This window comes from Ictidomys tridecemlineatus, chromosome 11, assembly GCF_052094955.1.
Source record: "Ictidomys tridecemlineatus isolate mIctTri1 chromosome 11, mIctTri1.hap1, whole genome shotgun sequence".
Lineage (NCBI taxonomy): Eukaryota > Metazoa > Chordata > Mammalia > Rodentia > Sciuridae > Ictidomys > Ictidomys tridecemlineatus.
This window is the reverse complement of record NC_135487.1, coordinates 18,591,203-18,618,972: the sequence shown is the minus strand read 5'-3', so window position 1 is coordinate 18,618,972 and position 27,770 is coordinate 18,591,203. Positions and strand designations below refer to the sequence as shown.

Sequence of the window (27,770 nt, the reverse complement as noted above, 5' to 3'; positions counted from 1 at the left end):
CTCGACACATCTGAAGGAGGATTTGGGGAGGGCAGACTCCTAGACTGGAGTTGCAGTCTCTGGCCTCCCTCTCATGCTTCCATCCTGTTAGGCAAACTTGGCCTCCATTTCACCTCATACCTCCTTATACCTCAGACCCCACCTGCCCCCAGAATTAGGCCTGGCACAGGGCCAGCCCTCAGAAAAGGTTTACTGCATGAATGAGTGACCATGCCTTCTCTTTGCTCCCCTGCCACCTGAAGTACTCGTCCAGCTCAGGCCTCACCTCTCACAGATAAAGCATGGCTGCCACTTCTAGGCCCCTGCACAGGCTGCACTCAATTGGCCTATGTTGACAGTTGTTTTCTAGGCCCAGGGACTCAAGCTACAGTCACTTTCCTAAGGTTGCTCCTCTCTGGTGGCGAGTATTGGGAGAAAGCTCTGTGGCTTTAGGCATATAAGTGCCAGGGAAAACAAAAGTCATATTCCATCTCTGGGCCTCAGTTTTCCTCCTCCTTTATTCATTCATATGAATATTATGAATATGTACATATATAAATACATATATACATGCTGGGGTTGAACCCAGGGCTTTAAGCATGCTGAGGACATGTTCTGCCACCAAGCCACACCCCTAGCTATTTTACCAATGTTTATTGAGTATTTGTTTTGTACCAGGTTTATTACCCAGGGCCAATAATAAGGACTGAGGCCTTCCAACATGAGGATTGGAAGAGATGTACAAACCATACTCAGTGTAAACCATACTCAGTGTACCCAATAGATGGTAGCAGTGGTCTCTATTAATAGTGTTAACAAGGATCAGAAAGGACCAGGAAAGTGGAGATGGCCTTAGAGCTGGACTTTCACAGACAGGTGGAGCTTCACAGGTGAAGATGAAGAAGGAGCATTCCAGATGGAAGGCACAGAATGAGCTGAGGTTTATTTCATTTTATTATTTATTTATTATTGTTTCTATTTTTTGGTACACAGGATTTAACCCAGGGGTGCTTAACCACTGAGCAACACCTCAGCCCTTTTTGTATTTTATTTAGAGTCAGGATCTCACTGAGTTGCTTAAGGCCTTGCTAAGTTCCTGAGGCTGGCTTTGAGCTTGAAATCCTCCTGCCTCAGCCTTCTGAGCCACTGGGATAACAGGCATGTGCTACCATACCTGTGAACTAAAGTTTAAAGCTGAGAAAATTCATATGAATATAGAGATCTGGAGAGATGACTGGGGAGCCCTGGAAGTCAGGATCAGAAGTTGGACCCCATTCTGGCTGGACAAAACAAGGACGATGCCCATTCTCTCTAGGGCTGGGAAAGGAAATGCCCTCTGGTAGCATCAGCCTGTGTGGGGTGTCCCTGGGGGACAATGGGAGGAAGTCTTACTTTATACCTTCCCACCAGTCTGGTTTCTTATAAGCTGACATTCTTTCTCTGGTGGCCTCAGCAAGATGGGCCTACAGTGGACCTCTCTTTCCTTATTCTCCTCCTATTTAGGGTCCTGCCTGAGTACCCATAACCACCCCAGCTTCCCAGGTAGGGTTTTAGTGTGCTTTCTCCATCAACCCTCCTCTTATTTCCTGCCTTCCCCAAAGAGAGAGGTTAGAGTTTGACCATTGGGGCTCTGCATACTAATTTATGCAAATAAGATAGAAATAGTGCAAAACCTTACCCGCTAAAGAAGCAAGTGCCCTGACAGCTAGAATCTGGGAGGTGGAAAAAGAACTGCAGAGAGATCTGGGAGAAACATGTCCAAACTGTGCCCACGGACCCTGTGTCTCCCTGAAGAACCCAGGGAACTGAAAGCCAGCAAAGTTTTTGTCCTGGAACCCCAGGAAGTACTGGGGAGAAAGGAGCTCCAGGTCCCCAAGGTGAGATGTGTTGGGGAGCTGGCAGGGCCCTTTGGTTAACCTGGCAGCCAGGGTACAGGTGTGAGGATGTAGCAGTTGCAGTTTGTGCTGAGGAGCCATAACAAAGGGACAGGAACCCTTTCTGTCCCAGGCTCTTGATGGGTAGGTACGCAGCATCCTAAGATCTGCCAGGTAGGTGGTATGGTCCTCAATTTACTGAGGAGGAAAGTGAGACTCAAGACAGGGTAAGTTGTTAAGTCTCCCATCACAGAGCCAGTAAAAGGTGAAAAGGGGATTGGAACTTCTAGCTCCAAATCTTGTTTCTTTGGGGGCATGAACAGGACTCAGGGTATCTCTGCCTCTGGGATTTCAGGGCAGCCTGGACCTCAGCAAGATGGACCCCAAGGGTGAACCTGTGAGTATGTGGGGTCAGGGCCTCCCCGTTTCCTTTGCTCTATCCCCACACTCAAGGGTGGATGTTTCTGTTGCCTCTGCAGCAATCAGTTATGACTGCCCGCCCATGGGAATGGGAGGCTGGGAGGGTGGGGAGAATTAGGAGAAGGACCTGGGCTCTCCCCATTAGTGGTTATGGCCACTCCCTCAGGGTGCTCAGACCTCAGAGCCAACACACGGTCCCTCTCTGGGGCAGGAGATCCAGTGAAACTGTTCTGGTGCCAGGAGGGTGGGGCTGCCTTGGTGGGAGCTGAGAACTTGGAATCAGGCAGTGTGGGTGTTGGTGGGCCCCAGGTGTGGCCAAGCCCTCCTTAGTCCTCCTTATAGTCCCTTCAGAGGCCCAAAGGAGCAAGAGGGCTTCTGAAGTTCCCATTTGTTCCAGTGACTGGGTGGAACTGGAGGAGTTTGGGGAATAACCTGCCCACCCCCACACTCCATCTCTCCTTTCTCAGATCCCAGTATCCACCAAGAGCTGCTGAGCCAGGGCACCACCTTGAGTGGCTGGTACCATCTGTGCCTACAGAGGGCAGGGAGGGCAGGGAGGGCAGGAAGGGCAGGGTCCATCCAGCCTTTTGTGACACAACACTGCTGGGGGTGGCTGATTGGTGAATGAGAAAAGGGGCTGGAAGACCCGATCCAATGAGCACTTCTCCCCCATGACCCCTAGGGGGAGCCAAAGCCCATTGGAGCAAGATACCCTTAGAGGAAGTCACAGACAGGTGGTGGTTGAGCTCCCCACAGTGCCTGAAGAAGTCTGAGAGGGCTTCATAGAGGAGGTGACATTTGAAAGGACCTTGAAGGCTGTGTGGAAGTTTTCTAGACAGATAAGATGCAGAAGGGCTTTCCAGGTAGAGGTAAAGATAAATTTATGAAAGCAGGAGCGTACCAGAGGGTTTAGGGGCACCAAGGGAGGGAGCTAAGAGTAGATGTGGGTGGTCAGCTATGGTCTTTTGGTGTGACCAGACATGCACGGAGGACCTCTGCAAAGGCCAGCTCTGGGAAGGCATTAAATTATTGACTGAAGAGTTGTGGGGGGAAATGGGGAGCCCTGGAAGAGATTTAAGCCAAAGAACGAGGTCAGACTTGTATTTTAGAAAGATGACTTGGCCAGGTATGGTGGCACACACCTGTAATCCCAGCAACTCGGGAGACTAAGGCAGAAGGATTGCAAGTTCAAGCCAGCTTCCTCATGTTTGTGAGGCTCTTAGCGAGACCCTGTCTCAAAATAAAAAATAGAAAGGGCTGGGGATATGGCTCTGTGGTTAAGCGCTGCTGGGTTCAATACCCATTGCCATAAAAAAAGAAAAAGAAAAAAAAAAAAAGAGAAGTCTTGGGCTACATCGTGGAAGATGAGTTGAAGTAGGGAACAAGGTGGAGAAGGAGTCAGGTGTAGTGGTGCACACCTATAATCCCAGTTACTCGGTGGCTGAGGCAGGAGGATTGCTCAAGGCCAGCCTGGACAACTTAGTGAGACACTGTCTCAAAATAAAAAATAATAGTAATTTTTAAAAGTGCTTCATCTGGGCTGGATTGTGCATGCCTGTAATTCCAGAAGCTTGGGAGGCTGAGACAGGAAGATCTTGAGTTCAAAGTCAGCTTCAGCAACTTAACAAGGCCTTAAGCAACTCGGTGAGAACCTGTGTCTAAATAAAATATAAAATGGGACTAGTGGGGGGATGCGCTGGGGTTGTGGCTCAGTGGTAGAGCGCTCGCCTAGCATGTGTGAGGCACTGGGTTCAATTCTCAGAATCACATAAAAATAAATAAACAAGAGGCTGGGGTTGTGGCTCAGCAGTAGAGCGCTGGCCTAGCATGTGCGGGGCGCTGGGTTCGATCCTCAGCATAATAAAATAAAATAAAGGTTTTGTGTCCAACTACAACTAAAAAAACAAAATATTTAAAAATAAATAAATAAACAAACAAACAATAATAAAGGTATTGTGTCCATCTACAACTAAAATATGTTTTAAAAAAGCAGGGGATGGGCTGGGGATGTGGCTCAAGCGGTAGCACGCTCGCCTGGCATGCGTGCGGCCTGGGTTGGATCCTCAGCACCACATACAAAAAAAAGATGTTGTGTCCGCCGAAAACTAAAAATAAATATTAAAAATTCTCTCTCTCTTAAAAAAAAATGCAAGGGTGCAGGGGATGTGGCTCAATGGTTAAGTGCTTCTGAGTTCTATCCCTGGTACCAAAAAAAAAAAGTGCTTGGGATATAGCCCTGTGGTAAAGCACTAGCATCCCTGGGTTCAACCCCACTGCTGTAACAACAATGACAAAATATTTAGGAGGGAAACTCCCAGGGCGAAGGAGTTCTTGACCTGGAGGAGGAAGATTGGAGGGGTGGATATTAGGGTAAGGCCAGAAGTCCAGTTTGGACTGGGGTCAATATCTCTGCTTTAAATATCTTGGTTTTTATCATAGTCAATGAAAGCACATTATCGTGAGTCTGACTCCTAATAGACTAAGGGTCTCCTGAGGGAAGGGACAGTGTTTCTATCATTTCAGTCTCCCCTAGGAATGCAAGGTTTTGGTATGCATTTGAGTGTCAGTAAAAGTTAATAAGGAAGACTGGCATGGTGGGCACACCTGTAATCTCAGCGGCTCAGGAGGCTAAGGCAAGAGGATCGAAAGTTCAAAGCCAGCCTCAGCAATTTAGCAAGGCCTTAAGCAACTCAGCAAGACCTTGTCTCTAATAAAATATATTTTAAAAAAGAGCTGGGAATGTGGCTCAGTTGCTAAGCACCTCTGGGTTCAATCCCCAGTACTAAAAAAAAAAAAGAAAAGAAAAAGTTAATAAGGAAATCAAGTTTATCAATGTATTTACAAGAAAAGCTTCCTTGAAGAAATTTTTTATCCACTAGGCCCCAATCCAAAGAGAAGAGAAACATCAGCTCACCTCTCCTATTCACCCAACCTCAGCAGACATGTACCCTTGTTCCCCAGCACCCCTTGCCCAGGCAGGAGTAGTACCTGGTATGCTAGTCTTCTCTGCCTCCGCAGGTGTTTCCAAGGTGACAGGATGGTTCTGTGGATTTATTTCATTTGTGGTCATCCTACAAAGCAGGTTTTGGGAGCTAGGAGTCTGAGTTCTGGCTGGGGAATGAGAACTTACACCAGCTCACCCTTCAGGGGGAGTTCCCAGCAAGGTCAAAGGGCTCTAAGGGTACGGTCTTCCATCCCTCCCAAGTCCACACCTGAGAATCTGAGCTTCCTTCATTCCAGCTTCCCCCTTTCTCCCAGGCACCTGGGTAGAGCTGGAAGGCTTTAATGGCTCCATCTCCCCACTGTGACTTTCTGTCTTATGGGGGAGGCAGACTACTCCCAGCAGGCACTGAGCAAGTTCTCAGAGGCATTGCAGGTGAGTGAGTCTAAGGTGGGGCCCTGAAGAAGGAGAGGCAGGGGGCTGGTTTCTTTCAGAGCATTGCCTAGGTCTCTAGAGCAATTTCCCCCCCTCTGTGGATCTCAGTTTTTTTATCCAAGAAAAGACAACCCTGAGACAGGGTGGTACCGGAAAGAAAGAATTAGGGCTCTGGAGGCAAATAGACCTGAGGGCGATTTCAAATTCACCACTTACTCTGTGATCTTGAGCAAGTCCCTTCTGTGTCAGAGCCTCGGCTTCCTATAAAATGGGTGGGGAGGAGCTGGGGCCATAGCTCTAGGCAGAGCCCTTGCCTAGCATGTACAAGGCCCTGAGTTCAATCTCCAGAACAGGGGTGGGGTGAGGGTGGGTGGGGTGGTGGCTGGGAATGGGCCAGGAGGCAGGGTGGGGCTGTGGGCACCATCTGAGGCTCCTGGAGTGTTAACATGCTCTGCTTTGGGAAAGGAACTAGGGCAGTTCTCTGTCAGAGAAACAGACTGTTGGGGAGAGATCTGAAAGGGGGAAGTGGTGATGGGGAGGTGCCTCAGGGGAGCCCCCTTTCTTACCCAGGCACACGAAGTTCCTCGCAGCTCTCCTTGGTATAGATGCTTGGGCTGTAAATGGGAGTGAAAGGAGACAAAGGATGGAGGGAAACTAGGGATTCTGGAGAGGACAAGGCAGGGGGAAGAGTTGGTGACTCTGGAATCAATCATAAATGCAAGTCCCACTGCCGTTGTGACTAGCTGAGTGACAGTGGCAAACACCTGGCCCCTTATTCCGCTAATGTCTTATGGGGTTGGTAACATCCACCTTGCAGTTGCTTGAGACTTTCTCAGGATAATATCCCTAAGGGTGCCAGGCATGGGGTGGATCCCTACGGTGCCCTCCAGGAAGGGACTGCAGGAAGGGACTCCTTGAGCTTCCACAGTTGGAAGCCTTTTACCACCTGACACCCACCATGACTCAAATGGGAACAGCTGCTCAGAGGTTGTCCCTGGTGCCTGGTGGTATGAATCCTGTTATCAATCCAATCTCAACAGTCACTATGCAGTGTCTGAGGCCACTGCCCACAAGCATGGCATCAATTGGGCCTCTGAGTTGTGGGTCACCCCTACCACAGGGTTCCAATGTTGCTCCACTAGGGTGCCCTGCAGTGCCCTTATCTCTCCTGAACAGCTTCCGGACCCTCAACCACCTCCCCACTACAACCGCCTCTGTTTCCCTGTTCACATTTAAAAATAAATCATTTTAACCCTTTTCAGGCTTTCAGGATTCTTTCAGTTACTGGGTAAAGAGGGCAGAGCAGGAACATAAGTCTCAGCTCCATGATGGATTTCCTTCCTATCAGGAAGATGGAAGGGAAACTCCCAAGGTAAAGAGGTTTCTCTGGAGGTGTGCAAAACAAGAACAGCGGGGCATCTAGTAGAGGGATTGGAAGAGATTCAAGAAGCCACTGAACAAGTCTGGGCTCTCTGGGCCTGCAAATGATGGTTTTGTGGTAGAAACTGCATAGCTTTCTCACCCTCTCTGTTGCTCATGCTTGTCCCTTGTAAATTGTGTTTCCCACCCCAGTCTGTAATGGGTCAAGTCCTCGCCCTCTGCTGCTCCTTGCCTAACCCATTGAGAGCTCCTTTGAATCCAAGAAGGTGGTACATTTTTTTTCTTCCCATGATGAAACAGCCCAATGAAACAGTAGCCACTGAGCTAGCATTTTTTGAGCAGTATATTCGCCCAATGCCACAGCATTTCAAGTAGTGGCAGAAGCAAATAGTTAAGAGTTGGACAGTCAGTCCTAGGTTTGCACCCTGTTCTGTTATATAGCCGACTGATCTTACACAAGTTATTTAACCCCTCCAAGTCCTCAGTTGCTGATTTCAAGGTTCACTGAGGTTACACAGCTTGTTGTCTCAGTCACTAATTCACATTAGAGATTCTTAGGGACGTGAGGGTGGGACACTGGTAGAAAAAGGGCTGAGGTTTCTAGGGTTCTCTTCAAAGGATGAGTAGAGAAATGTTTAGAGTAGAAGGTGCTTCTCAGGCCTCACTGTCATCTTCTGGATAGAAGTCAAAGATCAATAGGCCTCCATAGCTGATGAAGTCCTGGGAAAAGTAGCACTCAGACAAGAGCTCAGACATCAAGCCCCATTCCAGGGCTGGATTCTGGACACCCACTATTCATCGTGTTTTGCATACCCCCATGACTTGAGAACCACTAATTCAACAGACATCTGTACAGCAGGGCCTGCAAATCTTGCTTGTTCTCTAGCCTGGGCCTGGGCACACATGAGTGCCTGCAGTGAGCAGTCCATAGAGGTTGGCGGGCACTAGGACTCAAGCTGTTCCGGAAGAGGCCAGTATCAGAGGTTCTGGCGGGAGAGAAGGGAAGGGAGAGGCCGCGTCCCCAGCCGCTGGGGAGCGGTGCTGCCCCAGGGCCAAGGGTGGAGCTTTCCTGGTAGGGAAAGGGCTGGGCCCAGCCTACATGTGAGGGCAGGACAAAGTGACGGACGGCGGTCCCCTGAGAGGTCTGGGTGACAAACACTGCCGGCCTGATTCCCGGGTTCCCCCTGCAACTCTGAGCTGCGGATCACGGAGTACCCCAGATTCTCGGAACTCAATCCCGGATTTCAGATCCTCAGGACCTTGCAAGTCTGAGCTCAGATTTCTCCCTGGACTCCAGATTTCCGGAACAGGACGTCCGACTGATCTCCAGATCCCGTAGGAGATTCTCGGATCTCGACTGGATTCCCAATCCCGAGATCCCTGGATCCACCGCCCCAGCCTCGTGTCCTGCCCCAGTTTCCCAGGACCCGGCACGCCGCGCCTGAGCGCCCTCGCATGGCGGGGCAGTGCACCGGGTCCGGGACCTTGGAGCGAGCGGGCAGTTGCTGGCAGGACCCGCTGGCCGAAGCGCTGAGCCGGAGCCGGCCGCTAGCTACCCCACCAGGCCGGAGCTGCGCTCGGAGCCGGCCTCTCAGCGTGGTCTACGTGCTGACCCGGGAGCCGCGGCCCGGGGTGGAGCTTGGGGCGGGAACCCAGGCGGAGCCGCTGCCTCTCCGTTGCCTGCGCGAGGCTTGCGCGCAGCTCCCAGGGCCACGGCCACCGCCACAGCTGCGCAGCCTGCCCTTTGAGACCTTGGCCCTGGGAGACACGGCCGCGATGGACTCCTTCTACAACGCGGGTGAGCGCGACGCGAGCGAGGCTTAGGATGTTGGGCGGGGAAAGGGGCGGAGCCGGCGAGTCCAGGGCGGGGCCGAGTTGGGGGCGGGGTCTAGGGACATAAGGTGAACTAAACCTAAAGGATTTGAGGCGGTGCTATGGAAGTTGTGGAATTTAGGGCCTCTGGAGACCCTAAATTGGATTTAGGGATCCAGCCCTTGTTCCAGGGTTGGGGTTGGCGCTTAAGAACCCTTTAGTAGGCGCCGGGCCTAGCGAGCGGGGCGGGGCTAGGGCGGGGCTGAGAGGCTGGGGCGTGGCTGGGGCTCGGCGGCGGTTCTGCGGCGCGTGGGCGGCTGGAGACTCGCTTCGGGAGGTCTAAGTGCTCTCGAGGGCGAATCCTGGGAGGGGAGCTTGGACTAGGGCTCCTCGTGCGGGGCCGGAATTTAGAGGTCGTAGCAATACTACTTCCAAGGATCGGGGTAAAGAGGAGAAAAGGAAAGCGAAGGGACCCATCAGGATTGGATTCTGGGCGAGGGGTCTTAGTTTCAAGACAACACAACGAAGAGAGAATGGGAGGGACAGGGACAGTCTGGGGCGGCGCCAGAGGCTGCAATTCTACCGCCTACCCGGATGCCGGGTCTCCTATCCTTATTTGTTCATCCAAGAGTCCGGGAACCGTGCTTCCTGGACGTCCATGAAATTGCAGCCCAAATAACTAAAAAGATTAAGAGAAATTACAGCCTAAAAACAAATACTGACCTGACCTTGAAGACACAAAGACACACAGTCATGGATAGACTCACAAATCGCATCCATGTTGACTCAGAAGGGCTCCTACAAACTTGTCATTCAAAGACACAGTAAGCTACACATATACACATACAGGCACAGCTTTGTCTACTTAGGCCAATGGTGCAGACTGCTTTCAAGAGGCTAGGTTGAGGATCAGGGATGGGACTTCTGTGTACAGCTCCTGCTTCCCACACAGCCTGGAACAGGCTCTGAGGTGGAGCACAGCCTGGCCCCCTTCTCTGGGCAGTGATTGCAGGCTCTGAGCAGTGTGGGGTGAGTGTCGTACCTAGAGAGCCCTCAGAAGCACCACAGGTATCAGTACTGTGTATGCAGTAGGGAGGCCATAAAAGGGAGAAACAGGCCCAGAGCAGAACTGGACCTGACTGGGGTCCCTCAGCAAGGCAAGCCCAGCTGCAGTGCATCCCAGGCTACTTCCCCACCAAGCTGGGCTTCAAGACTTAGAGCCTGCACCTCTGTGCCCACAGACGTGGTGGTCCTGGAGGTGAGCAACTCCCTGGCACAGCCCTCCCTATTCTACCACCTTGGTGTGCGTGAGAGCTTCAGCATGACCAACAACGTGCTCCTCTGCTCCCAGGCCGAGCTCCCTGACCTGCAGGCCCTCAGAGTAGGTGGCCCGTGGCTGGTGGGGCAGGTGCAGGGTTGGGGTGAGGCCTTCCTAGAATACTAATATTTGTCTGCCTCCTGCAGGAGGATGTTTTCCAGAAGAATTCGGTGAGAAGAACCATTCTTCATTCTGATGTACCCTTTGACCTCTGACCCCCACTGGTCTTCCTGGCCTTCCAGTTACCTCTGACCTCCCTAAAGTCCCTTGACATCCATGTGACCCTGTGTTCCCTATGGCCTCCTTTCATGAAGTGTGCCCCTTTCCTGTTATTCCGTTCCTCACTGGTACTGACCTCTGACCCCTTCCTGTCTCTCTCTATAACACTGTGCTGACCTCTGACCTCCACTGATTTCTGTCTCCTTCCCACCAGGATTGTGCTGGTAGCTACACACTGATCCCCTACGTGGTGACAGCCACTGGTCGGGTGCTATGTGGTGATGTGGGCCTTCTGAGGGGCCTGGCTGATGGGTTGGTTCAGGTTGGGGTGGGCACCGAGGCCCTGCTCACTCCCCTGGTATGCCGGCTTGCTCGCCTGCTGGAGGCCACTCCTACAGACTCCTGGTAATGGGGCCTTCTCAGAGGGTACACCAGGAAGCGGCTGGTGAGGGTACAATGGGCTGTGGCTGAGGGACAGGCCCACTATTCTTTCTCCCTCCCTCCCCTGGCCTGGACATCAGTGGCTATTTCCGGGAGACCATTCGGCAGAATATCCGGCAGGCTCGGGAGAGGTTCAGTGGGCAGCAGCTGCGGCAAGAGCTGGCTCGTCTGCAGCGGAGACTGGACAGTGTGGAGTTGCTGAGCCCTGACATCATCATGAACCTGCTGCTTTCCTACCGTGATGTGCAGGTGTGAGATGTTCTGAGGGGCAGTCAGTCAGCTGAGGGGCATTTGTTGTCAGACAAACCCAAGTTTAGTTCCTGTCTGTGCTTCTTGTTCACTGGTGGCTTTAAGCAAACTCTCTAACCTCTCTGAGCCTCAGTTTTCTTGTTTGTGAAATGATATCACTGACTCTCAGGGCAGTTGTTAAGTTTGGGGACACAAAGCATGGAGCACACAGTGGACTTTCCACTTGAGGTCCAATCTGCATACCTGCTGGGCTTGAGGGCAGTGTTTTCAGAGGGTCGGAGTGGGATGTCAGCAGTGGGACAGGATCCTTGCTCAGAGTTTTCCTCAAGGGCTGGAGGCTCCTCATGCTGGTGCTTACTGTTCTCTTACACAGGACTACTCAGCCATCATCGAGCTGGTGGAGACCCTACAGGCCTTGCCCACCTGCGATGTGGCTGAGCAACACAATGTCTGCTTCCACTACACATTTGCCCTCAACCGGTGAGTGGTGGATCAGGGCTTGGGTCAGAGCCACATGACGGTTTCTGTGGCCTGGATCTCTGCTTGTAAAGATCGTTGCTGGCTGGGACACTGGTCTTCAGGGAATTTGCTGACCAGCCAAGAGGTCCTTGTTGTTCTAGTTACTGCAACCTGGTTACAGCTATCCAAGGTCACTGCTCCTTAGAGCCATTATACCTAGGAATCACTTCCACCTGGGTCACTACTACTTGAGAGGTCAGTGCTGACCAGGGTCAGTGCCATTTGGTGGTCTTGGTTGTCAGGCTCCTGAAAGGGTCCCTGCTGTTAGGATTTAGGATCCCTGGACAGAGTGCATCAGGGTCATCAGACAGGATCTCAGACCATCTTTCCCCACCCTTAGGAGGAACAGGCCTGGGGACAGGGAGAAAGCTCTGAATGTGCTGCTGCCACTGGTTCAGTGTGAGGGCTCTGTGGCACCCGATCTGTACTGCATGTGTGGCCGTGTCTACAAGGACATGTTCTTCAGCTCTGGCTTCCAGGATGCTGGGTACCGGGAGCAGGCCTATCACTGGTAAGGGGTACAAGAGAGTGGACAGAGAACTGAGCTTGCAGGGTGAGGGACAGTGCTGTGGGCATCTAACTAGCCCTGTGGCCCCCCACCCTGCCTCAGGTATCGCAAAGCCTTTGATGTGGAACCCAGCTTGCACTCCGGCATCAATGCTGCTGTGCTCCTCATTGCGGCCGGGAAGCACTTTGAGGACTCTGAGGAACTGCAGCTGATAGGTGAAGTCCACCATCCACACAGCAGTGCCCAGAGAGACCTGAGGACAGGGCAGGAGAGAGTCCAGGGCAGAAGCTAGGGTTGAGTTAATACCTTTTTGGTACCATTACCCATAACTGCATCCTCAAACCTGCCTTGGACCCTCAGGAATCCTTGAGTCCCTTGAGCCCACAACTGTTCCCATGTTCATATTTGTGTTTACACACTGAATTCCACATTTACTTATGTCCAACCCCTTACCTGCACCTGAAATCCCACCTGAGATCTTGCCATGCCTACTATTTTACCCATACCTATGTTCTTAGCTGCACACATGCCCAGGTGAATGGTGTGGCACATATTTGGGCCTTACTCACATCTACACCCACATTTAATGAAGCCTATGTTTTTTCCCCCCAGGCATGAAGCTGGGCTGCCTGCTGGCCCGCAAAGGCTGTGTGGAGAAGATGCAATATTACTGGGACGTAGGTTTCTACCTGGGAGCCCAGATCCTTACAAATGACCCCATCCAGGTGGTGCTGGCTGCAGAGCAGCTGTATAAGCTCAATGCCCCCATATGGTAGGTGACCCCTTCTACATTCCTGAGCTGTCATCTCCTGTACCCATGTCCATTGGCACTGTAGCCTGAGTTCCAGAATATGACCCCAACCACCTTCAGGCCAGTGGCATTGGCATCTAGTGTCCATGTTCTGGCTACATTCAAGTCACTTTACTGTTCCTGGTGGTGCTGCTGTGATGGCTGGCCTGAACTGAGGACAAGGCTGTACCTGCAGGTACCTGGTGTCAGTGATGGAAACTTTCCTGCTCTACCAGCACTTCAGATCCACACCAGAGCCCTCTGGAGGACCCCTGTGTCGAGCACACTTCTGGCTCCACTTCTTGCTACAGTCCTGCCAGCCATTCACGACAGCCTTTCCCAAGGGGGACCAGTGTTTGGTGAGGCCTTTGGGAATGGAGGAACTGGGAGAGGATCAAACCCATTCTGATGGGACTCCTCAATTCCACTGCCTGCAGGTGCTGGTCCTGGAGATGAACAAAGTCCTGCTGCCGGCAAGACTTGAGTTTCAGGGTATGGACCCTGTCAGGGCAGTGACCCTAAGGCTGCTGGAGCCTGAGACCCAGGTGAACCCGCGTTTGAGTTCCTTTTCTAATCGCTATGTACCCTTTTCCTCTCCTCTCCTGACCCAGCACCTCCCATTACGCTCCCTTTTTTCTTGCAGGACAACCCCTCTAGCTGGACCTTCCCAGTGGCCTCCATCTGCGGAGTCAGGTGAGGAGCTGGTGCGGCGGGCTGGCTCTGGCGTTCCGGGGCAGCGGGCGCTCACAGGCCTCTCTGTCCTTTCTCAGCGCCTCCAAGCGGGACGAGCGCTGCTGCTTCCTCTGTGCTCTTCCTCCGGCTCAGGACGTCCAGTTGTGCTTCCCCAGCGTAGGGCACTGCCAGTGGTGCGCTCAACCTCTCGGGTCGGATCGGGATGTTCTAGTACCGGAATGCCCGAGGGAGTGAGGGAAAGGAAGAGACGATGTCCCCCAGGGGCTCCCGGTAGAGGAGGGGACAATTCCTACCTGTCTTCAGGTTCTGCGGCCTGATCCAGTCTTTGGCAACGAATCCAGATTCCGCGGCGCCCGCGGAGGAGGCGGCGGGTGTAGGGGAGGTGCTGGAGGTGAGGACGTGGGACTGGGGACTTGAGGAGGGCGAAGGGCTGCAGGCCCTAGTGAACCCCGGTCACCCCACACTCTGCAGTTTGATTATGAATACACGGAGACTGGCGAACGGTTAGTGCTGGGCAAAGGCACTTACGGTGTAGTGTACGCAGGCCGCGATCGGCACACGAGGGTACGCATCGCTATCAAGGAGATCCCGGAGCGAGACAGCAGGTACTGGTGTGCGACGGTGGGGACCAGCTAAGGAATGGCAAGGGCAGGCCGAGCAGACACCTACCTAGTGGTCCACGCTGAATGCTCCATGAGCCCTGAAAGGGCGGGCTGCAGCTTGGGGCCGGGCTGAGTAGGTACCAGAGGGGTTAAGTTTGGGGGGCGCGTCTATGGGCAGGGCCAGGTGGGTGGGGAATGTTGGAGGGGGGTTGTGGGAGGGGCTGGTTCTGGGGGCGTGATCTGGTGATGCACTCTAGGGTGAGCGTCTCTGCCCAAATCTATCCCATCCCTCTCTTCTCTACCTCCCCCAGGTTCTCTCAGCCTCTGCATGAAGAAATCGCTCTGCACAAACGCCTGCGCCACAAGAACATCGTGCGTTATCTGGGTTCAGCCAGCCAGGGCGGCTACCTCAAAATCTTCATGGAGGAAGTGCCTGGAGGTACCTACCCTGCGTGGGATGAAAGTGAAACTTGAAGTGTGGGTTATGGGAATGGAGCAGGGCAGGGGTGGAGAACCCTAGGAGGAAATGAACCCTAGTGTGTGTGGGTAGTGTCGCCAAGAATTCACTGATGGAGTAGTGTTGGGTGATGGAGTCTGGGCCTCGAGCAGAGAGATGTGGGTGGGTAACCATTGTTGTTACCCACTTATTTGCCCAGGCAGCCTCTCCTCCTTGCTGAGGTCAGTGTGGGGACCCCTGAAGGACAACGAGAGTACTATCAGTTTCTACACCCGCCAGATCTTGCAGGGACTCAGCTATCTACATGACAATCGGATTGTGCACCGAGACATCAAGGTCAGCCCTGTGGCTGCCCACTTGTTCTATTGGGGTTGGGGAAACATGGTCCCAGAGGCTGAAGGTTTGGATATAAAGTGGTTCGAACATTTGCAAAGGGTGGAATTAGTTATGGAGGTCCCTTAAAGAAAGAAGAGCCTCAGATCTCTTGATCTGAGAGAAGTTCATATCTCCCAGGGGGGCCTATAAATGGTGTGGGCAGTGGGAAGAGGTTGATAGATCCTAGGCCAGGCTGGGATCTCCAGGAAATGGGGATCCTAGGATGAAGGTCCAGTTGTGTCAGGGCCCAGTTCAGGTAGGCACTAAGCACAATGTCTATACCAATCAGGGGGACAATGTGCTCATCAACACCTTCAGTGGTCTGCTCAAAATTTCGGACTTTGGTACCTCCAAACGACTGGCGGGCATCACACCCTGTACTGAGACCTTCACAGGTAACAAGGGTGTGGGGTGATGAGTCGGGATGAAGAAGAACTCTTGGAGTCTTCTAGGGAACATGGTTTCTCTTAGGCTTGGAGTTAGAGTTCTAATGGAGGATGGAATTTAGGACAGGCCTTGGGCCAGTGGTGAAGTGATAGAATCTAGAACTGGAGTTTGGAAAACTGACTCCATTGAGTTTAGCCACTTAAAATGGAGTTCTGCGGTATCAATTCAGGCCAAGGTGGGTGTTGGGGGTCAGAGTAGGTGGGAGAGTTCAGGGGGGATGGAATGCATGATGGAACTCTCCTGTGGGTGATGAAGTCCAAGATGATGAAGGCTTGTGTGATCACTGGAAGCTTTGGTAGGTAACAGATTGGCTGATGGAACTCAGGATAGATGTTTGATGATCGAGGTAGGTGATGGGAACTATTTTGGAGGACAGGTTCAGCCTAGGTGCAGGTGGCCAGAGGGTGCTGGAGTCTCCCCATCCCTGTGATAATGCTTGGATGAGCATTGGTGCTCATGCTCCTATCCTAGGAACCCTGCAGTATATGGCCCCAGAAATCATTGACCAGGGCCCACGAGGATATGGGAAGGCAGCTGACATCTGGTCATTGGGCTGCACTGTAATTGAGATGGCCACAGGTCGCCCACCCTTCCATGAGCTAGGGAGCCCACAGGCTGCCATGTTTCAGGTGAGCCCCCCTTGGGGCCTGGCCATGGAGTTTGGGTGGAACTGGTCCGTGAACACCTTTAATCTTAACTCTTGTTTGTTCTCCCTAACTCCTGCTAGGTGGGCATGTACAAGGTACACCCGCCAATGCCCAGTTCTCTGTCAGCTGAGGCCCAAGCCTTCCTCCTCAGAACATTTGAGCCAGACCCCCATCTCCGAGCCAGTGCTCAAGCACTGCTGGGGGATCCCTTCCTGCAGCCTGGGAAGAGGAGCCGCAGCCCTGCCTCCCCCCATCATGCTCCTCGGCCCTCAGGTATTGTGGTTGTTGAGGGAGCCAGCATACTGGAGGGAGCTGTGAAGGTGAGAGGGTTGACAGCTTGTCCCTCCTTCAGATGCCCCTGCAGCCAGTCCCATTCCTTCGGCTGACCCCACCACTCAGTCCCAGACATTCCCGCAGCCTCAGGCACCCTCTCAGCACCCACCCAGCCCCCCAAAACGCTGTCTCAGTTATGGGGACACCAGCCAGCTCCGGTAAGAATCTACCATCCCCGTCCTAGAGTGGGTTCCGGTTTCCTTCACCTGGGTTTGTCATTCTACTCCCTCTAGAAAATGCCCTCCTTGGGCTTTTGGCCTGGACACCTTGACCACTTGCATGGTATCTGGTGCCCATCTGTGCCCTGTCCGATGTTCTAACTTGTGATTCCCCTACTCCTGCCCCAGCTCCGGGTTTTTCCTCTTGTTATCTGTCCCTGAGAGGTAGGCATAAAAGTGAAAGAGCCAGGATTCAAACCTGGAGGCTGCATGGTGTTGTCCACCCTCCATCAGCTGCTCTCCATTGCGCCCAGGGTACCGGAGGAGCCTGGGGTCGAGGAGCCTACTTCCCCGGAAGAGAGTTCAGGGCTGAGCCTGCTACATCAGGAGAGCAAGCGCCGAGCCATGCTGGCGGAGGTGCTGGAACAGGAGCTGCCAACGCTCGCGGAGAATCTGTGCCTGGAGCAGGGACAGGTGGGCGGCCCGCCCCAGCGACCCCTGGTGGTGGTGAATGGACAGGACTGCTGCTGGCCTCTCCCTCACCCCCAGAATCTCTTTAGCTGGAGTGGGACCCGCGGACCGACCCCTTGCTCCCTCTCAGGGTTCCCGACTGAGCAGGAATCATGTGGAACATCTGCTCCGCTGCCTGGGGGCACACATCCATACTCCCAATCGTCGGCAGCTGGCCCAGGAGCTGCGGGCGCTGCAAGCGCTTCTGCGGGCGCAGGGCCTTGGGTCTACACTTCTGAATGGACCGCTCTTCGCCTTCCCAGATGCGGTGAGGGGGCTTCCTTGCAGTTAGGGCTGCCCAATAATAGGTAGTGAGCTCCCTGTGTTAGGTAATTGAAAGGATTTGATGTTCCAGGATTCTAATCTCTTCCGTGGAGGCGGCTGTCTGCCCAGCCCTGCTTCCCAGCCCATCCCTTGACATCAAGTCCTCCCACCTCCTTTGCCTAGAGTTTCTAGGCCTTTCCAACTCAAGCTCCAGCTCCAGTTTAGGCTCAGCTTCTCAGTTGCGCCCTCCTCCCTCTTCAGGTGAAGCAGATCCTCCGCAGGCGCCAGATCCGCCCACACTGGATGTTTGTGCTGGACTCACTGCTCAGCCGCGCTGTGCGGGCAGCCTTGGCGGTGCTGGACCCCGGTAGGAGTGGGCTGGAGCCTGCCAGCCTGTGAGCGAGGGTGTGACCCTTGGAGGCGTGGCAAATACATAATGAGGCTGGTAGGGACCAGGCTCAGGGAGGTGGGAAGGAACCCGTCCAGGAGTGCATAATGGACATCTCCCAGACTGGCTTCACTTGGTCACTATCCAGAGCTGGGTGCTCTCCCTTAATTCCCCTGCCGTGGGATCTGGGGGTCCTAAAGGGGTGACTTTCTACTGCTTGAGCTCACCCCACTTGGATTGGCAGAGGTAGAGAAGAAGGAAGTCTCAGGGGAATTGAGTAAAGAAGGGGAGTCTCAGCAGAAGCAACAAGAATCTCCTGTCTTGCGGAGTAGTGGACTCACAGAAGGAGAGCAAGGCCCGCCTCCTCTGATAGTACAGTTGGGCCTCTTGCGGGCAGAGACTGACAGGTAAGTCCCCTTGGAAGGGCACGTAGAATCTGTCAGCTTCAACCCACTTACCATTCCATTCTGCTCTCCTGCCCTCCACAGACTTCGGGAGGTCCTGGCAGAGAAGGAACGGGAGTGCCAGGCCCTGATATACCAGACTCTACATCGGGTGAATGCAGAGGCCAGGACCTATGCCCTCATCTCAGAGCCCCCAGGCGAGTGGACCTGGCTGGAGGTCACTACTGGTGGGTGTGAGGAAGTCTTTAGCAGGAGGCTCATCATCTCACCTGACTTCTTGACAGATGCCCTCCCAAAGGACCAGGGCTTGGTGCAGTGGTTACAGGGGCTAAAGGTGGATTCAGGCACCATCCAAACGGTGAGAGGAACATGCTGATTATCCCTGACCCCCACAACCAGTAGTCCATCTCTTCTCACTTTTCCCTCTTCTTAAGGCTGGAAGTATTTTCCTTCCATTGTATATATGATGGGGAAAATGAGGGCCAGAAAGGGGTATGATCCACCTTAGCATTTTGATAGAACAATCTAGTACCTAGGTCTCTGGACATATCTTCCTGTAGTTTTTATCTCTCCATATTTCTTTGGGTCTTTGTCCACAAACAGCTGCTGAACCACAGTTTCACCCTCCGTGCCCTGCTCACCTGTGCCACTCGAGATGACCTCCTCTATACCGGCATCAGGTACATCCTGGGCCTCCAGGGGTGAACAACACGCATGGCCTTATGCTGGCCAGATCCTGATCCCTACCTGTAGTCCTCCCTAAGTTCCTCCCTGGGAATCACAGGGGTTCCAGGGGTCCCTGGGGACAGATGGAGCATTGGGCAGATAGTGGGTTCCAGAGAGAGCTGGGGCCTTCTTCTGACTGAGCCACATTGAGCCTGCTGTCCCCAGGGGAGGGATGGTATGCCGCATCTGGAGAGGCATTTTGGCACAGCGAGCAGGATCTGCACCAGTTACCCCTGGACCCTGGGAGTCTGAATGAAGGCATCAGAGGCAGAAAAGACCCATGGACAGATGGACAGAGAAGACTTGAGCAGCCTCTGACATACCTGCGCAGGACCAGGGGCAAGAGCAGAAGACCAAGCAAATGGGGCAGGGTAGTGCCCAGACCTAGCACTGGTGGGGGGAGCAAACTACGGAGGCATCCAAGCACAAGCACAACCAAAGACTATTAAACAGAACTCTTTCATATTCCTGTCTCGGCAACTTCGGAGGTGCATGGTGGGTGTCCTGGGAGCAGCCCCTCGAGGTCTTTGTGTTTGAATCTGAGATTCCTTAATCTCACCCCTTTCATCTACCTGGATCTTTTCTGCTAACACCTTATTATTGTAGCCACCACTCACCAGCAGACATCAGCCGCAATTGTCCTTAGAACAGACTTTATTAATAGACTCTAACCAAGGGTGGGCTCTGAGAGGGGAGTCCAGAGAGAGAGATTTGATGGGGCTATGCCCTGGGGACCAGGTTGGTTCTGAGGGGTAGAAGGCCATCCACCCATTCACATGGCCGCTCCAGGAGTGTCTGCCACAGCTGCTTCTCCTCAGGTGTGGAATCCATCCAGGGTACCTGGAGCCCATAGCTGCTACCTAAATGTTCCCGGGCAAGAGTGAAAGGCATGGTCACCTTAGACATCTCATGTCCCAGGAAACACTTGCCTGGTCCCAAATTATGCAAAGTACCTAGTCACCAGGAAAGAGCAGAGAAGTGCCCAAGGCAAAGCATTGAGCTCCTGCTTCCCAATTTGGCTCCCCTTAGGGCCCTGCTCTACTTACCAGTACCTAGGCTGAGGCGTGTCCCCCCCAGCTGGCGATTAGTCAGGGCCCCGTGGTCCCAGAGGGAAAGCTCAGCACAGGCCTGGCGCAGGTCAGCAGGCCCAAAGCCATCGTAAACCATGGTGTGGTTGAATACTGGACTGAGGCTGCGTCGAACCACCCTTGTACGCTGTCGGCTGGCCCGGCTGTCATCAGGCAGCACTGAGCTGTGGGGGAAGTAGGCTGGCATCAGGTCACCAACCCCTCACACTCATTAGAGACAACCAATCATGGAGTTGTACCTATTCTCCTTCACATATGTCCATGTCCCCTGGCTCCTGCTTGAGACCTGCCCTCCAAGCCTGCACTGCCCTGGGACCGTCTTTGCACCTGGTCTCCTGCCTTTAAGTTTATAACTTCTGTTCACAGGATCCCAGAGTGGCCTCTGAAATGCAATTCTGCCACTCCTTGGCTCAGTGACCTTCACTGGCTCCCTGTTGATCCCTCCACCACCCTCCCCAAATTAGTTTGAAAAATTTCAAAACCTTGGAGCCCTTTCTGCAAAATAAAATATTGCTTGTAACAATTGAAAAAAAATATATATAGAATGAGCTGGGAGACTCAGAATCTGATGAACCTACCTCCATTTCACTCTCTGAAGGTGGGACATCACCTAGAAGGCCCCTAGAGATCCCCCAGAATATTTTGAGAACCACTGAACTACAATTCAGGACCAAGCCCCACAGAGAGGCCTTCCAAGTTCTCCATGGAGGTGCCCCAGTAGCCTCGGCTTAGCTCCCCAGTCAGCTCTGAAGGCAACAGTCACCCTGAAACGCAGCTCCTCAGGCATCTTCAACTTTCCTGGCCTTTGCTCCAGCCGTCCCCTTCACCCCTGCTCGGTGATCACAACCGAGGCTGACTGATCAGGGGTTGAAGGTAGAGGCTGATCCGAGGTTGGAGCCAAAGTGAAGCAGCGAAGTCCAAGTCTCAGTGCCGCTCACCATTGAATGTACGTATCCAGGGATCCTGAGCGCAGCGGGATGAGGTCCTGAGCTTCCTTCACCCAGAAGTGCAGCTCCCCGCTCTCAGGCAGTCCCGCGCCTGCGGAAGGGCTCGGCTCAGGCCACCTCCTCATGGCTCATGGCTCAGGGATCTCCCACCTCCCAGGCCGGTCCAGCTTGGCCTCTCCTGGGGCGGCCACTCACCCTCAGAGCCGGCAGGGACGTACTTGAGGGACAGGGAGAGCAGCCCGCGGCTGGGAAGGTCATCGGGAGAGGGGGGCACCTGCAAGAGTCAGAGGGGGTGTGGGGGAGTGGGGCCAGGGGAAAGAGAGGAAGGAGTGACGTCTCCAGACACCGAGAGAGTGGGGTTAGCCGGGGCCAGGCGATAGGGGCGGGGCTTCTACGAGGGGCTGGAGGGTTGCAAACACCCGACTCCCCCTTGCGAAGGGGCGTGGCCCGCCTGCCCTGCCCGGGGCGGTTAGGGTGTCTGTCGGAAGGGAGGCTCTGTATGAGGCCAGGGCTGAGGGGACCGGGCAGGAGGGGGGTAGTCCGTGGGGTAACGTGAGCTCTGTGCCGTGGGTCTCCCCGCGCAGGCCTGGCTTACTCGGGGTTGCAGGGGGAGCCAGGTAGGCTCCGAGTCCCAGTTCCACGTGTCCAAGGGCACTTCGACTTCGCCCAGGAAGATGTTGCGACCCAGGCTTTCCCGGTGCCACACCGACAGGCTCAAGACGCGGCCCGAGAGCTCGGCCTGCGGGATGGAGTACTGGGGACAGGAGTGCGCTTTAGTGGAGCCCCGCGGGCGGCCCGGCGTCGGCACCGGCATCGGCACCGGTGTCGCTGGAGTGTTGACTAAGCTGGATCTACCGTGCTTTACACCGGGTGGAGCTCTGGGGAGCCCCGAGGGCACTGTGGGAGTCTGGACTAGCCCTAGGCCCAGCACAAACTGACACTCTGGGGGAGGCGGTTTCCCTGCCGTTCCTCTCGTTCCTCTCGCAGAATGGAGGAGTGGAAAGACCCGCAAGGTCGGAACTGGCAGGCCCTGCCATCCTGCCCGCAGGAAGGGGCACCCTGTTCATTAGTGGCACCCTTGTCGCAGCCTCACCCGGAGAGTCTCGTTGAAGACCGGATTCAGATTCCTCTTCTTCACCGCCGTCTTGCGCTTGCTCTGTTTATCTGGGAGGAGGTAGCTTTTGACGTAGCTGGGGCGAGGGAGGCGAGAGCCAGAGGTAAGCAAGGGCCCTCCAGGGCCTCTACCCTTCTTTGGCGGCTTCCCCAGCCACCACCTGGGACACAGCATTTGTGTGCCTGGCCTCTTGCTGATTTATAGAAATGCTTCCCCCTAACTGTCGTTCCCATTTTGAATTTGAGTAAACCGAGGCCAAGGACAGTTGATGGTGGGCTGAGCTGTGAGAGCGGCCCCTTGGAGCGCCGGCCCTGCCCGGGATACCCCGCCGCCCCATTCCCCACCTGGGGCGGCCCGTCACTCACGGGTCGGAGCGGCCCCGCCGGGCGGCAGCCAGGCCCTGACATTGGATCACGTGCACGCGCAGCTCGGAGGCACCGGGTTCGAAGTGCAGCGCGAAGTGCACAGAGCCGCGCACCTGCACCTGCACCGCGCCCGCCTCCACCTCCCCCGACAGGCTCATCTGGCTGCTGCTCAGCTGTGGAAGGGGTGAGTGTCAGGGACCCGGCCGCGTCGGGGCTGGGGCAGCGCAGGGGGTTCACAGGGGGCATGGAGCGGGAAGCGAGGGAAGAGGGGAAAGCGAGGGAAGAGGGGAAAGCCTGCGGGCTGGCGTGTCAGGTCCCGGGGTGAGGGAGGGTCAGGCAGGGGCTAGCTCGGGATATGAGTGGGGGAGAGGGACCCCAGGCCCTCCCCCTCACCGTGGAGGAGCTGAGGCTGGACACGGAGGAGCTGCTGCTGAGCATGCGGTCGAGTGAGGGGCCGCGCCCCGGATCCTCCTCCCCGTTCTGCAGGATCTCGGATGCCATCTCGGTCTGGAGAGGGGTGAAGTGACCTGGGCACCCCCTTCTTCCCCGCGCCTCCCTCGCCAGGGCGGGGTCTCCGACGGCTCGCTGCCCGGGGCAGGAGCACTGCCAGCCCGGAGTCCGCTCCGGGTCTTGAGAACAACCGCGAGCCGCTCCCGCCTACCTGAGCTGGCGGGGGCGGCGGCTCCTTCTCCGCCTGCGGCGAGGGCTTCCACGCCAGGCCAGTTTCCTCGGCGTCCACCTGCACGCCCCCTCGGCCAGGGGCTGGGTGAGGCACCCGCTGCTGAGTGAGCCCCTGTCTTGCCCGCCCTGAGCAAACGGTCTGAAGGGATTGGTTCACAGCCCCCGTGACCTGCAGACTCTGTTCCCAGTGCTACCCAGGGGTCGCCCAAGGAGGCCACAGGGGTCCCAGCGCAGAGGGGGACTGCCGGGGTGGAAGGTGAACCTGGTAATTGGGGTCACTACGAGCTGCCTCTGAACCCCATAAGCTCTGTTCTCAACACAGGCTCCCACTTACCTCCCTGGGCCTGGGCCTCCTGATGATCTGACGCCTTTGAGGGGGCATGTGGTGAAGGGACAGCAGGTCCCTGAAGAAAGCAAGCAGCAGAGGTCACAGTGGGGACTAAATAAGAAGGAGCCAAAAGTCATACAGGGGTCAAATATCAGAGACTCCAGCCTGGCTCCCCCAGCTGCAGATTTAGGGCAGCCCTCAGGTTGGCAACTGCCTGCAGGACCAGTCAGGCCGGTACTTCCCACCCTCACATCCTGGGGCCTGCCCCTCCGAATGGGTCTGCCTGCTCCCAGGTTCTGGTGTTGGGGGCAGTAGTACCTGAGTCTCTGGACTCACCCAGTCCTGTCCCTTCTACCTTCCTTCCTTCCTTCTTTTTGGTACTGGGGATTGAACTCATCGAAGCTTGACCACTGACCTAAGTCCCCAGCCCTTTTTAAATTTTGAGACAGTGTCTCACTAAATTGCTTAGAGCCTTGATAAGTTGCTAAGACTGGCCTCAAACTTGCAATCTTCCTGCCTCAGCCTCCTGTCTCTGAGATTACAGGTGTGTGCCACTGGACCTGGCTGTGCCACCCATTGTTAATAGCCGGTCCATACCATTTTACCAAGGAAGTTGCTGAGACCCAGAGCAGGGAAGGAGTGTGTCCAAGGTCTCCTGACTTGGGGGCTTCTTCCCCAGCACACTTGCCTCCCCTCTCAGGCACTGCGCACTATGATAATTCTCAGTCATTCCATGCTCACCTGTGTCTCACTGAGCCTCTCTGGAGGGACCTGTTCTATGGGGAGCCTAGGAGGAAGGAGAGGTGGTTTTCAGAAGGGATTGAGCAACTACCAGTCACTTCTCCTCTCTGTGACACCTCCTCACCTGAGTTCTGGCTCCTCTTCAGTCTCTTTCCCGGCAGCCTCAGCCTCCCCATCACTGCCCAGAACCTGTTCTCCTGGGCCCAGGTGAGAAGTTCTGTGAGCTCCATTCTCATAAAGTCTGTGACCCACAGAGAGGTCCCCTGAGATGCCCACCCACCTCCCACAGGCCATGGAGGGGCAGTGCCCACCCAAGACACACAGTATTAGAGGAAATCTGGACTGGAGCCCAAGGGGCCTCTCTGTCCACATACAGCCTGGACTGCAGAAGGCAGGACCCCCTCTCACCCCTGGAGCTCTTCTTCCTGCGAATAGAGGCTCGGACAAGGTCAGAGCCGAAGTGGGCATGGTGGTGCCGCTGGGAGCGTGCTTCCTGGAACCAGTCACCTGTCAGGATCTTCAGCTGCCCTGGGTCTGCCAGTGAGGCCCGGAGTTTGCTGGAGGATAGGAGAGGGCATGGATGTCACTCCTCACCCAGCCAACCTTTCTGCCTTCCACTCTGTAGCAGCTCTTTACCAGGGACCAGGGACTCAATAGCAAATCAGACTTGACACCTGCTCTGGAGGAGCTCAGGCCTCTGGGGAAACCAAATCCAGACTAGACAAGTACAATATGGTGAGGTAGATGCAGTGATAAATGTAAGAAGAGTCTCCTCTCTGTGACCAGCTCTCTCAGAGGGGTTCCCAGCAGAGGTGACATTTGAATTCCTTCTTTTTTAAAATATATATATTTTAGATGTTGATAGACCTTTATTTTGTTTATTAATATGTGGAGATGAAAATCAAACCCAGTGCCTCACACATGCCAGGCAAGTGCGCTACCACGGAGCCCCAGCCCCAGCCCTTGAATTCCTTCTTAAAGGACAAATTGGAGTTCTCTGGGTAGAGAAGGGTAGTAACTGTTATTCATTAAGTGGTTACTGAGGACCATAGTTGCATATTTTTTCTAAGAGAAGACTCCATAGCCCCATTTTACAGATGAGGAGACTGGTGCTCAGGGTCAGGTAAGTTACCCAAGGTTACATATCTAGGAAGTATCTCTCCTCAAACACTTGTCACTCCCATGCTCCTCTGCCACTGTGCTCTTCTGAAGAAGCCACCTAGCTTAGACTTGGAGAAGCAGGGTGTTGTCAGGATCTGGGGAACACCTGCACTTCTGCAGAGGATACTGTGTATTTGTGTTGGGTGGGACTTTTGGAGAGGCCTCATGGTCTATGCTTAGGAGATTGTATTTGACCCGAGGTGCTGGGGGCCAGGGGCGTTTGCAAGAGGTTATTAAGGATAGGAGCTTCAGCTCAAGGTGGGTGGCTGGAAGAGGCACTTCTGGAGGCAGGAAGGCTGGTGAGGGGGCTGGTTCAGCTACTCTGGGAGAGGTGATGGTCCCTGAGCTGGCCAAGGGCAGAGGGAACCAAAGGGCGACACAAAGAGTGGCTTAGACATCTGATGGCAGCATGCAGGTAGGGAGCAGAGTTGGGGCTATGAGAGCCTCTAAGTGCCTGAGGCCCCTTCCTCCTGGCTGGTGGCTGCCCCTGCCTCACCTGACCCGCCCCTCCTCCAGCTGGCGCAGGTGGGCATCTCGTTTGAGGACTTCAGCAATAGTCTCCTGTTCCTCCTCTGTCAGGAAGCTGAGGTCCAAAAGTCCCTCGGCTTCAGGCTCTGGTCCATGTGCCATGGGAGAGAGGGTAGAGCCTGAAGCCTCTCCTGAGAAGGGTGGCCCACTGGGGCATCGGCTGGGGCTGCACCCCAGCTGGGCTCACGTGGCTTCCTAGGGGCAGACCAAGGTTAAGATCAACCTCTTTCCAAATCCATAGCGCATCCTGGAACTAATTGCCCTTTTCTCTCCAAATATATGCCCAGGCAGCATGTACAATCTCAGGAAGGGTGGGGTCAAGGTGACTTGAGGGGTGTTCATGGCCATGAAAACAGACACACTCAAAGGAGTGTGTGGAGACACATGTACACACCTCTAGAGATAGAGAACCACAGAGGTCACACACACACTGATCCATGTGGGCACAGATATCTAGTCACACATGCACATTGACAGCTGATAATGACAGGCACACACACACCTATTCCCCCATGAAGGGACTTGTGTAGACACAGACACAGACCTGTGCCTAAGGACTGTGCAACACACATTCCTAACCCAGCACACAGCATGTGCACACAGATGGAGACTGAGGCCCACCCAGACGGGTTCATCTATACTAGAATGAGTCCGGGAAACAAACACATGACCTTGGATGTCCACAAAATCCCATGGACATCCCACACATATCACCCATCTAACTAGGCTGTGAGTTCCTTGAAGTTAGGGATAGACCATGCCCCTCAAAGCCAGTACTTTGCATACAACAGGCAATTGATAAGTGTTTGCTAATTAAATGTAAAAATACACCTGCCCACTTAGGAATGCATGTGTGCGCGCTTATACACACACACACACACACACACACACACACACACACACACACACAGATGCAGGTATACACACCTGCTTATCCCCCTACTTGGGGAACCTCCCAACCTGGGTTTCTCCCCCACTCTTCACCTCCACCCTGCCCTGGCCCATTTGGCCTTCCTGTCTGAGGCAACCTCCTCCCCAGCCTACACCCCTAACTTCCTCCCCGAGAGGTAACCGCAGCACCCACTCCCACTGAGGCCATCATCCCAGGGATGCCCCTGCCGCTAGCCCTGCCCTTTTGTCCAGAGTCCCTGGGCCCCTCTGTTTGGGCCTCATGGCTCCCGCAGCTCCCACCCCAGGATCTGGCCAGAGGCCTAGGCTGGCTAAGCAGCTCATGCCCAAGCACCACTGTGACTCCGGAAGGAAAACATTTGCCTAGCTGAGGGGCATGTGGACATGGCAAGGGGCCCAAGACTCAGTCACGGTCATGGCCTGAACCCACAGGGTGGTTTCTCCTCTCCTCCCCACCCATTCCATGCCAGGGCTCCAGGTGGGGCTGAGATGTGAAGAGGGCGGCTCAGAGGCAGGTCCTGGCTTGTGCCTGACACCTCCTGCACCCTGTCCCCTCCCAAGTGAGTCAGTGTCCAAGTGGAGCTTTCCGCTTGATGCCCACCTGGGGAGCCTGGGGTTTCTGCATATCTGTGTCCTCAGTAGTGACAGTTTTCCTGAACTTCTACTGTACCCAAGCTGTTGGCTGCTGCTCATGAGCCTTTCCATCTCTGTGTCTCACTGTGGAGCTGTGCGGTCTGGAGTGGTGGCCAAGTCTGTGTGCTGTGGGGTCTATGTGTGTGTCTGTGTGTCACGTTGCCGCGTGATACTACATGGCTGACTAGATTGTCTGGTGTGTTCAGTGACTTTCTGGGTGACAATGCTGTGTGGGTGTGTGCACTCTGCATTTCCTCCTGTGCTGTCTTCAAGACCCAGCTGTGTTATGTGTACTCGGGTGGCCCAGAGCCACCAGGTGTGTGTCTGAGTGTGAAGGAGGGAGATATTTAGCAGAACTGAGTCTGCCCTTGTCCCACAGGTTTGCT

At 54.5% G+C, this 27,770-nt stretch overlaps 3 protein-coding genes across 7 annotated transcripts; 2 read left to right on the top strand and 1 right to left on the bottom strand.

Annotated features, from left to right (window-relative positions):
• Positions 1-719: 719 nt before the first annotated feature.
• Positions 720-6,907, top strand: Fcn3 (ficolin 3). The gene is given in 9 exon segments (XM_078027752.1): positions 720-1,800; positions 1,803-1,916; positions 2,002-2,027; positions 2,209-2,250; positions 5,292-5,483; positions 5,602-5,649; positions 6,540-6,595; positions 6,597-6,745; positions 6,748-6,907. Coding segments are annotated over 9 exon segments (738 nt in total). The 5' UTR covers positions 720-1,733; the 3' UTR covers positions 6,792-6,907.
• A 1,119-nt stretch (positions 6,908-8,026) lies between these two features.
• Positions 8,027-19,354, top strand: Map3k6 (mitogen-activated protein kinase kinase kinase 6). Of its 4 annotated transcripts, XM_005317661.5 has the most exons (29): positions 8,032-8,827; positions 10,083-10,222; positions 10,306-10,329; positions 10,593-10,783; positions 10,900-11,068; positions 11,442-11,548; positions 11,928-12,098; positions 12,198-12,310; positions 12,708-12,867; positions 13,082-13,244; positions 13,323-13,430; positions 13,529-13,578; positions 13,656-13,751; positions 13,882-13,969; positions 14,050-14,183; positions 14,492-14,619; positions 14,837-14,973; positions 15,302-15,407; positions 15,931-16,088; positions 16,187-16,379; positions 16,459-16,597; positions 16,912-17,071; positions 17,199-17,375; positions 17,633-17,738; positions 18,004-18,166; positions 18,248-18,360; positions 18,448-18,521; positions 18,767-18,843; positions 19,055-19,354. In XM_005317661.5, exons 1-29 carry the CDS (start codon positions 8,485-8,487, stop codon positions 19,143-19,145), a joined length of 3,879 nt encoding a protein of 1,292 aa, XP_005317718.2. In that variant the 5' UTR covers positions 8,032-8,484; the 3' UTR covers positions 19,146-19,354. The 4 variants fall into 4 exon arrangements, with proteins under 4 accessions (XP_040144113.2, XP_077881821.1, XP_005317718.2 ...); XM_078025695.1 differs by having other exon boundaries at positions 8,030-8,827; positions 13,082-13,430; positions 14,123-14,183; positions 14,492-14,657; positions 14,841-14,973; XM_021734621.3 differs by having other exon boundaries at positions 13,082-13,430.
• Positions 19,355-19,525: 171 nt separating this feature from the next.
• Sytl1 (synaptotagmin like 1) lies at positions 19,526-25,945 on the bottom strand. 2 transcript variants are annotated; one of them, XM_078025696.1, is made up of 14 exons: positions 25,811-25,945; positions 24,562-24,710; positions 24,278-24,350; positions 24,154-24,199; positions 23,419-23,488; positions 23,065-23,165; positions 22,797-22,910; positions 22,404-22,576; positions 22,018-22,114; positions 21,520-21,678; positions 21,120-21,198; positions 20,916-21,015; positions 19,936-20,141; positions 19,526-19,749 (listed from the first exon to the last, which is right to left on the bottom strand). In XM_078025696.1, the coding sequence occupies exons 1-14, from the start codon at positions 25,942-25,944 to the stop codon at positions 19,610-19,612; spliced, it is 1,641 nt and encodes a 546-aa protein (XP_077881822.1). In that variant the 5' UTR covers position 25,945; the 3' UTR covers positions 19,526-19,609. The 2 variants fall into 2 exon arrangements, 1 of the variants encoding a protein (XP_077881822.1); XR_013427626.1 differs by lacking the exon at positions 19,526-19,749 and having other exon boundaries at positions 20,012-20,141; positions 20,741-21,015.
• Between the last annotated feature and the right edge of the window lie 1,825 nt (positions 25,946-27,770).